Consider the following 13,376-nt stretch of genomic DNA (forward strand, 5'->3'; position numbering starts at 1 on the left):
CGTAAGACTTTTGCTCAGCTTACTTATTTTATGTATTAGAGTCATCTAATACATTGGCGAACCACACAAGTACGATTAAGCCAAATACAGCCAAATCTAACAGATAGTAACTTTTACATTTTCTGTTAGTCTCAGTACATAATGTAATTACAAAACAGTCAACATTCAAAATAAAAACTGTAACTTTTTGATGAGATTTTTTATCAGATGCTAATGGTCTAATCCAATTCAATGACCTATGCTAAGCTAAGCTAAAAGTGCTCCCACCTTACACCAGGAGACTGACTGAATGGATTCAAAATTGGTAAAAACTCGACTACTTAACTCTGGGTGTCTTGTAAAATGAGTCTATTCCCCCCCCCCCCCCCCCCCCCCCCCCCCCCCCCCCCCCACAACTCTACAAGTGATTTAACAGCATGGAAATCCAAATATAAGCCTGTGTCTGCTGTATTATCAGGGTCAATAAAGTGGTTAAAAGGGGCTAAAGGGTGAATGTTATCAGCAAATATACGACACACCCAGATCACTCAAACAAACGGATAGTTTTATGCTTAAAACCAGATGTTTCGTCATTTGTGTTATTTTAACTCATGTATAGTAGCTGCTGAAATAAAAAATATATATAATCAAGTTCTAAATTAACAATAATATATATGAAAATAATATATCTAAGTGGAAAGTTATATTGTTTGGTTTTAATTATATCATTTAAAACAAAACTCAAGCAGCCCAAGTGACAAAGACATTAAACTTCTTGCCTTCCTGAGCACTGGTAGATCCCCAAAGGCAGGGTCCCAACGACTGTGCCTTTGTCTATGGGTGATCGGCCAAAGAAAATATTTTGTTGATAAACCTGTGTGGTCAGTGACTGGACAGGTTCTTTCTCCCATCTACTTCATTGGCATGCTTTGTTTAGATTTGTCTCCACCTTTAGCCCCCCATCCTCCTAAAACATATTATAGACAGAACGACTCTGTCCAAACTAGACTCATTTTTTTAGACTACACTTGTTAGGCTGTAAGAGACTCTTGCAGTCACATTGAAACCATGCTAGTAATAGGTCTGTGCCAGCTAATAGGATTGCTGCTCGTGAATTTATCCCCATCCTCTACTAAAGGAATGATGTCAGTGGATCAACTCTCTTTTCTTGACTAGACAAAAACACATATTTATTTATTTTTTACATGCATTGACTCAATTGATTATGGTTACACTCTTGTCTCATGTGAAACACACAGCGCTCTCAGCCACGGTGCATCAAAAACGCAGTGTATTCACTGATATCAATGAGAATAGTGCACTTATTGTGCTGTGACTGAAATATTCTCAGAGCCAAACTTATTCGTAGCCTCTAACTCAAATCGCTGAGAAATGAGCCAATAGCTAACAAAAGAAAATATTTAGCATGAACTTTGGTCACATGCTGTGGGTGATCTACTCGCAATGTGGTGCTGTTATATAACAACTTATGCTGCTGCGGAAAAAAATGGGCTGGTGTTGAGCTGCGCTACCTGTGAGGGTAATCAGCTACACAAAGTCCATTTACACTGAACTAACTAGTAATTATTTTGGAAATAAATATGTCATCTATTGCTTAGCCAGTGTCAAAAAACCTAAAAATGATAGAAGAGAAAAACAAAAATACACCGTATGAAGCATTTGCATGCTAATGTTCCTTAAATGAAGTTACCCTTAATGTGTTCCTCATGATTTCTATAGTTTTATTAACACATTTCAAAAAATGAATACATTTCAAAAATAGTAGTGACTGGAGCAGTTTAAGGGGAGTCATCAGGTAAAATGGTTAAATAATGATGTGATGTGAAACAGGTGATGTCAACAGGTGATTGTAATTATTATTTGGTACAAAAGCAGCACCCAAGAAAGGTCTAGTCCTTTAGGAGCAAAGATGGGCCAAGGGCTGCCAATTTGCCAACAAACATCTGAGAAAATGATTGAAATGTTTTAAAACAATGTTCCTCAAAGAAAGAGAGGAAGACATTTGGATATTTCACCTTCAACAGTGCAGAACATCATTAAAAGATTCAAGCAATCTGGAGGAATTTCAGTGCGTGAAGGACAAGAGCGAAAGCCTGAGCTGAACAGCTGTGATCTCCGATCCCTCACTGCATCAAGAATCCTCATTCATCTAGAAGTCATATCACCACATGGGCTCAGGACTACTGGGGTAAACCATTGTCAAGTACCACAATGCGCAGTTACATCCACAAATGCCAGTGAAAACTGTACTGTGCCAAAAGGAAGCCCTATGTTAACAGTGTCCAGAAGCGCTATCGACTTCTTTGGGTTTTGGGCCATCTGGGATGGAGCGTCACACAGTGGAAACGTGTACTGTGGTCAGGTGAATCAGTATTTCAGGTATTTTTTGGGAGAAATGGATGTTGTGTGCTCCGGACCAAAAAAGAAAAGGATCATTTAGATTGTTTCCAGCAAGTCCAAATGCACGGGTCTGTCATTGCATGAGGTTGTGTCAGTGCCCTTGGCAAATGTAACTTGCACTTCTGTTATGCTGAAAAGTACAGAGAGATTTTGGAGCACAACATGCTGTCTACTTTTCCAGGGACGCCCGTGCATATTTCAACAAAACAATGCAAAACCACATTCTGCACACATTACCTGACTGCGGAGGAAGAGGATACATGTACTTGACTGGCCTACCTGCAGTCCCGACCTGCCTCCAATATAGAACGTGTGGAGCATTTAAAAAAAACCTATTGACTTCCAGTCATTTTTGTCCTACTATGCAAGATAATGGTTACAGGTCTCCAGCATTCTTCAAAATATCTTCTTTTGTGCTCAACAGAAGATTTAAAACCGCATGAAGGAGAATAAACAATGAGATCATTAAAAATTTTACACTAACTATACCTTTAATGAGGTGGAAGTGCCTATATTTGGAAAATAAATAGTTGTGGAAAAGGTCATCAGGAAGATCGGTGTAAAACATATCAGGACATAGTTTCAACCACTGTTAAAGCACATCTGGCATTGTGTAGACAACTTGGATAATATTACAGGACTAAAGCCAAGCATTGACTAGAGTTAAGTAAACGATGATTATGTAATCACCTGGGGAATGCCGTGACTGTGAGGAGAGTCTCGTTCTTCTTGAGCACAGATGAAGCCTCTCTCCTCCGCTTCCCCATGTTGTCCTCAACCGTGTTGAACTCCGACATCGTCCCACCGTAAGGCTGGCCTGGTGTCCCCTCGATCATGTAGCTGCCGTACTCCGGCCTCCACAACGTGGGGTGGCTGAAAAATATGTAGTTAGTCACAATTATTAGCCCTCCTGTGAATTTGTGTTTCTTTTGTAAATATTTAACACTTTAAGAGCATTCATCCTCAACAGGAGAGCAGTCAGCATCACACCCCGTGAGAGAAGAGGAAGACAAAAATAAGTAGCTGAAATAATTAATAAACCTTTATGTTTGCTGAAAAATCACGATACTCCAAGTCTGTCTTTGTACTCTTTTGTGGTTGTTGTTAAAACAATTCTTGTTCATTCAAAAGTGAAAGTAAAGAGCACCAAGAATGTGTAAGCTAATTAAATACACCTGCTGGTTGTCACACAGCTAATCAGTGAGAGAATTACGTCACCATCACAATGCTCAAGTCTATATACTGTAGGCTGCATACTGATGACTTGTTTCATGAGGTTTCGTCTTCTGGAAGAATAAAAATCTCCATTTATCTGGACTGTGGTCTATGAGAATGTATAACAATATATCGCTTCAGCATCTGCAATAGTCACATCACAGGATATGCAATATTGAGTCGATAATACAGTTGACCAGAAGCCACAATTCAGAACACGTGATATTTGTGGAGTCACTGCAGAGTTTAACCATAATGGAGTGAACCTTTATCATTTGCATGTGATTTTATGGCACTTCAAGAGAGTTTAAAGCATTCAGGCACAAGAAATTTTAGTACATTTAACTTTAATTACCATTCATTTTAATGAATACAGCGGTCCCTCACTATAACGCGGTTCACCTTTTGCAGCCCTCGCAGCTTTTTTCTATAGTGCATTGTGCTCTGCATCCTGATTAGCGCATTGTGTTCTGTATCTTGAGTGGTCTCCTGTCCAGTACAGAATGCATTCAGCTTGCCAAATTGACATAGATCTTCGATCGCTAGCATTGTGACTCTGAAGAGCTGTTCTGTATTTGTACAAGTTTACTCCCCTCAATGTCAGCTAAACGTTCTGCACCATCAAAGGCACCTGCGGTAACATCCAAACGGCAGAGGAAGATGCTAACCATCGCACTCAAAAAGACTTCTGGACATGCTAAAGGAAGGTAGAAGTTCCACGGCTGTAGGGGGCCCGTGGTTTCCGCTACATTCATTCTTCCATGGCAGAGCGCCACACCAAAATTCATCCCCCCACGACTACATTACAGCTTCTCATTCAAAACATTCAGTCGTGTTTTTTTTTTAAATAGCGGGTTAAAAAAAAAAAAAAATCGCACCAAAACGTATTAAAAGGTAAGTGAATTTTAACAGCGTAAACTTTTCTGTAACTGTAGTAAGGCTGTGCGCTATTTGTTTAACTCTTTAAGGTGCGGACTGACTGACAGGTGCGTGAGGCCAGCAAACACGACGTACTGTAGCTTTGAGTTATGAGGAACAGTTTGCTTAATTATACTTTATAAATAAAAGGTCTATGGTTCTGCATACAATGACTTTATCTTGCTGGAGTTTATAGCCGTTTCACTTTACTTCAGAACGCATTAATATCGCTCTGTAGGTCTATTGGAGACATTCACAAATATTCCTAGCCAGTCTAATTAATGTTGAGGCATACTTGTTACATAAACGCACTAAATCGCACTTCAGCAGAGTTAATTTGAGAAATCTGCACTTGAGCAGCGTGTATTTAAGGGTCATGCCACTTTTCAAAACCGCGACATTACACTTAATGTGAAATGTCACTAACAAGAAACCAAGCGTGATCTCCATTGGTCCATGTGTGTTGAAAGTGTTGTGTTTGGGCAGCACAATCTCTCTTCAGTATGTGCAGTAGAGAGGCAGTAATCAGCAATGCCACGGCTCTTTTGGGCTTCAGATGGGCTTGTGTCAACACGTCCCAAAAAAAATAATAAAATCAGACCACATTCCTCTCATATAACTAGTCAAACCTCAAATCAAGCTTATGCTGTCCAAACAAACCACTTCAACTGGTTGTAAAAACAGAGCGGAATCACAAAAGAGCCTTTCGATCATGACCACTGACACATGCATAAAAGAGGGACTGGATGACATTACGTTGTAAAGCTGCTTTGAAACGATAATTGTTGTGAAAAGTGCTATACAAATAACCTTAAATTGATTATGAGGTTAAAGTGTACAGAAGGACATTCCAGCGAAACTCAGCTGCCTTCAAATAAATCATCAATTGGTGGATTAAACTCTTGAAGTTTAAGAATACGTCGCTGGATTCAGTGCTAAAGCCAGTTTTCCTTTTCATTCTGGATTTCCGAAATCACAAGTGTGGTCAAATCTCAATAACAGCATTCTAAAGCATAAATCTGACCTCGTTTTAAAGCAACAGACCACTTTTTTTAAATTGGCACATTTTACAAGTCGCCTAGAATTCAACAGTTGAGTTTTATCATTTTTTTTAACCCATTCAGCACATCTCCGGGTCACTTTCAGCTTAGCTCCTGTTTAAAGCTTGACTCCTTTTTGTAGTTAAAACATGTACTAAGTTCAGGCAGAAAAACTGAAAAGTTGATATTTTCTAGGTTGATATGGCTAGGAACTACGGCTGCATGATTAATCGAATAAAGAGCTTTTCTACGATTCAGCCAATTATATATTTAATCAGAAGAGAGGCGTAAAGGCGGTCGTTAAGTCTTTATATTGTTTTATATACATTGCTCAGCAACATGAACACTTCCGAATGGTCTTGACAGTGTCACATGCTGTATTTCTAAGGTAATTCACCCCAAAATGTAATTTCAGTCTTAACGTAATGATGTATTCGCGGCCGCAAAATCACACGTGACACGTTTGTTTACTACCAAGAGGATGCGCGCGTGACCGCGAGTGTCTACTTTAGTGAACAGAACCTGCATAGACTGGTAATAAAGTTGTAAATAACATTCAGTTTGTTGCACAACGCAGCGCACTCGACAGTGATAGTGAAACCGGCTTGCACTTATCACGTTTTAGACTTATGATTACGACAAGTATTTGATATGTTTTGTCTTTCATAGCGAACACAAAGTGTTGTGTATTAGAATAAATGTTTACTGGGTCAGTAAAACTACTCTAGCCTATATAATGTTGAACATAATGCAGGAGGGAATCTGATATCTTATTTTACCAGTGAAAAACTTTAATAATGTTGTCAGTGACAAATGACAAGCGTATTTCCCAAACATTATAATTCAACTTCAGAATTATGAACAGTTGTATTCTGATGTCAACTTACTTTACTGTGAACTAACAACCAGGACATATTTAAAGACTGTTCAAGTCCACCATTCCAAGTCTATACAAAATTTAGCATTTTAATCAACAGTAGACCTACACATCCGCCCAATATTATTATTATTATTATTATTATTATTTTCCCATATGTTTGAGAATAACAATAATAATAGCCTACTGATATTAACCTTTATTTTACATCTACAGAATCAAATTAAATTGTGATCTTGATTTTAAGCAAAAAAAAATTGTGATTCTCATTTTAGCCAGAATCGTGCAGCTCTACTAGGAACTATACTCTTATTCTGGCAGAAAAGTTTCTTGATTATTACGCCAGAATGAGAGAATTTTCCATTTGTCTCAGTATCTGATGTCACTACAGAAAAATCAAGTGTTAAATCAGAAAGTTATCTAAATTAATCTTTGGTCATTTTTAGGCGAAATGCTAACGGTCTAATCTGATTCAATGATCTATGCTAAGCTAAGCTAAAACTGCTCCTGCCAGAATAGAAGATCGGCTTAATAAATTTTTAGAAAATGGTAAAACTCAACAGTTTAACTCTAGACGACTTGTAAAATAAAATGAGTGTTTCTTTAAATCGTTTTCATTTAAAGCAATAGTTCACCTAAAAATAAACACTATTACTCACTATTACTCACTTTTTATTCACCCTCAAGTGGTTCCAAACCTTTAAGAGTTTCTTTCTCAAAAGAAGATATTTTGAAGAAAGCTGAAAACCTGAAACCATTGACTTCCATTGTAGGCAAAACAAATACTGTGGAAGTCAATGGTTACTGGTTTCTATCATTGGTCAAAATATCTTTGTTTGTGTTCAACAATCAAACCAGTTCAGAACAAGTGAAGGGCAAGTAAATGATGACAGAATTGTCATTTTTAGGTGAACTACCCCTTCAATATTTTATTTTTGTACGATATAACAACAAATGGATCGGTTACTCACTTGGGGTTGATATTTTCACCCTTTTCCTGAAGAATTTCCAAAACTTCCTTCCCATTCAAAACCAGGCGGACTTTTTCATTTTGGTCATCCATGTCCACCAGCATGTACTCCACCTGTAAGATATTTCAGAGTTTTTTTGAGACACAATTTGACATGTAACGAAGCCATAAAATAATACCCACTCGTAAAAGCAGTTTCTCTATGCATTGTTGCTGTGGTACATTATTTGAGTAAATTTGCCTTGCAAACTAAAGAAATAACAAAGCATAGTATTATTTCTCTCAAATAAAGAGGCAGCACGGTGGCTCAGTGATTAGCACTTTTGCCTCACAGCAAGAAGGTCGCTGGTTTGAGTCTTGGCTGGGCTAATTGGCATTTCTGTGTGGAGTTTGCATGTTCTCCCTGTGTTGGCGTGGGTTCTCCTCTGGGTGCTCCGGTTTCCCCCACAGTCCAAACACATGCGCTATAGGGCGATTCATAAACTAAATTGGCCGTAGTGTATGAGTGTGTGTATGAATGAGTGTGTATTGGTGCTGGAAGGGCATCTGCTATCTAAAACATATGCTTGGATAAGTTGGCGGTTCATTCCACTGTGGCGACCACTGATGAATAAAGGGACTAAGCCGAAGGAAAACGAATAAATGAAAGTAAAAATGCAGTGAGACATTTCTAATCTCGAGTCATTCCCTTCTTTCTTCCTCCATTCCATTCACTTTGCCATTGAGGTCCACTAACGCGGAAGAAAGGATTCACCTAAAGCAACAACATTCCAGCAGGTTTTATCAGAAATCCCCTGACGTCTTCTGGTGGGACAAAGGTAATGAAACGAAAAGCCTTTTCAAAAAGAAGTTTAAAAATTGACCCTGGACTGTTGATCCGACATGAAATACAAATTTGCATATGCAAACACAATCAGGTGCTGTTGTTTGAAATGTCTGGTTTTGTACACTGTTGTTTACACCAGAAAAAAAGAGAAAAAAAGACTAATGTTACACAATATTCATAGTTTTTTAAACAAAAGAATATAATATTGTTTCAGCGACTGGACATAAATAAATTTCAAATGTCTAGTTTAATAAATCTTCATTTTAATAAACCAGACTAGACTAGGCCTGTCACAATAATCAATATATCGACTTACTGTGCAATACATGGAGATGACCTCAATCATTTTTGCCGTTGCAATATACATTTACAAAAATTCACAAATAACGTTAAAGCCAGTTTATAATGACATTTACATCTCACCTGTGTCAAAGTTCATAATTGGACATTTACCTAATATGACATTTAATAGTATATATAATAGGCCGTTTACTTTTTTAACATCAAATTAAAGAATCAAAATAACCTCAAGAATAAGAAGCATTTTAAAGAATTTATGGATATTTGCATTATTATGCTGTTACTGTTGAAGTCAGAATTATTAGCCCCCCTGAAATTTTAGCCCTCTTGTTTATTTTTTCCCCAATTTCTGTTTAACGGAGAGATTTCTTCAACACATTTCTAATCATAATAGTTTTAATAACTGATCTCTAATAACTGATTTATTGTCTCTTTGTCATGATGACAGTAAATAATATTTGACTATATATTCTTCAAGACACTTCTATACAGCTTAAAGTGACATTTAAAGGCTGAACTAGGTTAATTAGGTTAACTAGGCAGGTTAGAGTAATTAGGCAAGTTATTGTATAACGATGGTTTGTTTTGTAGACTACTGAAAGAAATATAGCTTAAAGCGGCTAATAATGTTGACCTTAAAATATATATATATTTTTTTTTTTAAACAGCCGAAATAAAACAAATAAGACTTTCTTCAGAAGAAAAAATATTATCAGACATACTGTGAAAATTTCCTTGCTCTACATCATTTGGGAAATATAAATAATTCTGATAATATAATAATTCTGATTTCAACTGTATATAATCATTTTATAATCAGTGGCATAAAATGATCTCAAAATGACAATAATATTGCTTATTGCAACAAATTCTGTTATAATATATATTGCACAACAAAAATTCTTCATCGTGACAGGCCTAGACTAAACTGATCAATTGAGAATTTCAAGCCGTTTTAGTTGATGAATACACATTAGTTCAACTTTGACAGAAGAAATATATTTAAAAGTTTCAAAACTGCTTCGATCAATAAATCTATTAGCGGATGGCTAATATGTCAACTCATAAAGAGATTAGCTGATCGACGTGGCTTTAAAATGCTCTTGTGTCCGTGTTCGCATTTGATAAACAGCAGTAAACTGATGACCTTCACTGCCAATCACATTCATTTCTCTTGAGCACATGAACAAAACGGCCAATCAGCGCGGTTTAAAAACGCTCTCAAATGTTATCAGGAATTTTTTCAATTTCAGTACCGCCTGAAGTCGATACTTTTGACTTCCCTACTCTTTACTACTAGTTATAGCATCAAATAAACATTAATAGACCTTTCACATCATGCAATCAGTGTTTCAATTGTAGAAAGATGTCAGTAAAACAGCATGTAAACAATGACACACAGCATTACATTTGCCTCAGGCAATTAATTCAGTGTTGACAGCTTATTAGTCTACTCCATCTCTAAATATTTACCCTATATTAAACTATATATAAATACAATCAGACAGTGCGACAAGATTCCAGCGACAAGCAATTCGGCAGTCTGCAAACATGATGTGACAAAAATATTTAAATACCAGCCACTGCACACCCAACTAAATGGTAAAGGCTTTTAATCTAATGCATGTTAAAGCTCTTCAATATTATTATTAGACTACTGATTGACTGATGTTGTTGGTTTGCGCAGAGTCACAGTTCTGGCTTTCATTTTCAATCCGTCAGCTGGATTTTTATTTTTAAGATCTAAGGTGAGCTACCTGCTGCTGCTTTCAGTAGTATGGGAATAAATCTCACGTTAAATTGTATTTAAACTCACATTTAGAGCATTTAACACTGAATAAAGCACATAATCAGTACCTGAGGTGATCATTGTCATAGTAGTTTAGGCTGTTGTTCAGTTGTGACATTACGGAAATAGAAAGCTTTCAAAAATAGAAATTTAGCGCGTCACTGTTGGTTATAGCAAAAACTGATTTTAATATGGAAAAAATATGTTTTATTTTGTGTCGTGGTGCCACATCGCATGTAGTTAGGACACAGTGTTATAAATAAAGGCTGATTTATACTTCTGGATCGAGTGATCGGCGTGACTCACGGCGCCTGCCTTGCATGTAGTCATGCATTTATACTTCTGCATGCTGTTTGTGTTGCTCTGCAATAACACTTCCGAAACGCTAGCTGGCAGTACATTTTTATGTTCCTCTGTGTCGAGTTTCTTTGCTGGTGTTTTTTTTTTTCTGAACGCTACCTTAATGTACACAAAGCTAAAACTCGCTCATTCAGAGGTGGGAACCGGCAGACTTGCAACAACTTTAATCATAAGGTAAACACAAAACAACAGTTTCCATCCAAAGCTACTTCACAGGTCTCCACACTTGTAAACACTCACTTCAACGGGTTCGCATGACTCTCGGACCCACCCACACTGGTCACAGCTACCAAGCCGATCAATCAAAGAGCTTTCGATACGCGTCATTGCAACGTGTAGTTACATTGAGAGGTGCACATCAGCATCAGCCATGGCGAGGGCTATGCAACCATCCGAAGGCTGCACCGAAGCATACTCGTGCGCTTGACGCAGAAGTATAAATCAGCCTTAACCTGTTATGTGACATCTTAATAATTTGATGTATATGTTTAACAAGTTGTGAAAGCCACTGTTTAAAGGATTATATCTCAACAACAAACCCTTACCGTAAACATTGGATTCAGATTATGAGCAATTTAAATTTACATATAGCATTTAGATTTGAGTGGTGATTATTATAGAAATAATTTTAAGCTCTGTTGCTAATTGCTAAATAAATATATGCATTTAATAGGAATACTTTTACTCTGCATGAGATTTAATTATAATTTATTATAGATAGAGCCACATTTTAGTAAATAATTGTTTAATTAAATAAATAAATTAATAAATTAATAATAATAATAATAATAATAATAATAATACAAAAAAGCTATTTTAAGTTTAGTGTTTCCTCTGCTGTGCTGAAAACAAACATCATGTTTTCTGTGTGCCGTTACACCTCGACTAACCACAGGAAACACGATTTCTCATTTTTCTTCTTTGCACAAAACATGTGAAATAAAAACACTGCAGCGTAGGGCAGATCTTTACATGCCTAGACCGCACCATACACACTCTATTCTATGCAAAACAGAAAGTTTATACACACCCTCTCAAACCTCCTTACTGCAATTTTCCACAATTAAGAAAAACAATCTTTTCTAAATAGGAAGGTACACTTTTGGCAATTAAACAATCATTAACTAAGACTTTTAGATTAATAAACTACTCATTTGCAGCTTATTAAAAGTTAGTAAGGTAGTTCCTGGGTTTAGATATTGGGAAGGAGTAGGAATGTAGAATATTATCACGCGGAACATACTTTATAAGTACTAAAACAGACAATATTGTAATAATATGCAGGTAATAAGCCAGTAGTTAATAGTGGGAACTGATACTTAAAGCTGTTACCAATATTTATTATTGATTTGTGTTCATTATTAGGTAAAATTGACATACATCAGTCTAAATGTTGTCCAGCTTTGAACATTTTTTTTTATGTTTTTATTTGTTTTAGACATACACAAAACAAAAATACAAACACAACATAAAATGCCTGACACATAACGTAACTGCATAACTTAAAATATACATATGGCCTGAGCCATAAGCGATTATGTTACGAATATTACAATATGGTAGGACAAGTGAGAAGTTTGATGAAAACAAAGTACACCTGAATGAATGTCTATACGGACATTATGTCATTTCGAGTTTCAAAATGTCACATAAAGCAAGGTTTATATTGTCCAGATATGGTGTCCAAGTGCGAATAAATGCATCAGTTGTGGAGTGGCTAAGACATGTTAAGTATTCCAGGGGAATAATCTCTTGAGTTATTGAATGCCATCCTTTTATGGAAGGGGGCTTATCATTGATCCATGACATCAAAATGTTCTTCCTGGCAGCAAAAGTTAACAGGCAGAAGAGTCGTTGTCCATACTTGTTCGTAATTAGTTTGCCAGGAAAACCCAGGAGAAGGGACAGAGGGTTTATATCTATGTCCAGACCAAAAATGTTATTTATTTGGGCTACGATTCTGCTCCAATATGTCTGAATCACCTGACGGTCCCATATGCAATGAATATAATCCCCTACATTTGATTTGTGAAGTGTTATGCACTACAATGCAACCTAACACAAAGTGAAGGGTGCACCTGCTCACAAGCAGCATCCAAATCTGCTCCATTACATCACACCACGTGTTTCCCCATCATATGTAACTACAGTATATGTAACCATAATGCATTATGAAGATGAAAATAAAGCAGATCCTCACCTCGTCTCCCCACTTGAGCACATCCTTCTGCCGGTCTTTGACTTTATTGTAGATATTGAGGAACTGCAGGATGCCGTGTTTTCTTACGTGGTCAGCATGTTTCTTGGTCTCTTCCCAGTTGAGTGGTGACCCCTGTGACAGTAAGCCCATAGCACAAAACCGAGGGTCCCCCCAAAAACGTACTTTACTCTTCTGGACGTCAACTTACGCACACTTCACGTGCAATAACAAACCCGACGTAATGTAACGTTAAACTCACTCGCGCGCGCGCTCACGCTAGGCCTTATATGAGTGGCTTTAAATACGGATGAGTTTAAATATGGATCCTCTCAGGTCGAGAACGGGCACCGGTTTCACGTTATGTGGAGGAATATAAAGCGGGTCTCCGGTGGCGAGAGGCTGATATTTGATCGGAGAGTGCGCGAGCTCGGTCTGTCGGGCTCTTCCTCGCGCACGGACACTTTGCTTGCGGCGAGCACAC

General features: G+C 37.3%; 1 protein-coding gene across 1 annotated transcript in view; it reads right to left on the reverse strand.

The window, feature by feature from the left end:
* Positions 1-13,376, reverse strand: part of gclc (glutamate-cysteine ligase, catalytic subunit) — a 34,630-nt gene extending 21,254 nt beyond the window's left edge. The window contains exons 1-3 of the mRNA XM_056470882.1: positions 12,896-13,376; positions 7,422-7,534; positions 3,091-3,273 (exon numbers count right to left, since the gene is read on the reverse strand). Of these exons, the coding sequence (XP_056326857.1) occupies positions 3,091-3,273; positions 7,422-7,534; positions 12,896-13,045 (446 nt within the window). The 5' untranslated portion in view covers positions 13,046-13,376. The remainder of the gene's footprint in view (positions 1-3,090; positions 3,274-7,421; positions 7,535-12,895) is intronic.

Source organism: Danio aesculapii, chromosome 13 (genome assembly GCF_903798145.1).
Source record: "Danio aesculapii chromosome 13, fDanAes4.1, whole genome shotgun sequence".
In the NCBI taxonomy this organism is placed as follows: domain Eukaryota; kingdom Metazoa; phylum Chordata; class Actinopteri; order Cypriniformes; family Danionidae; genus Danio; species Danio aesculapii.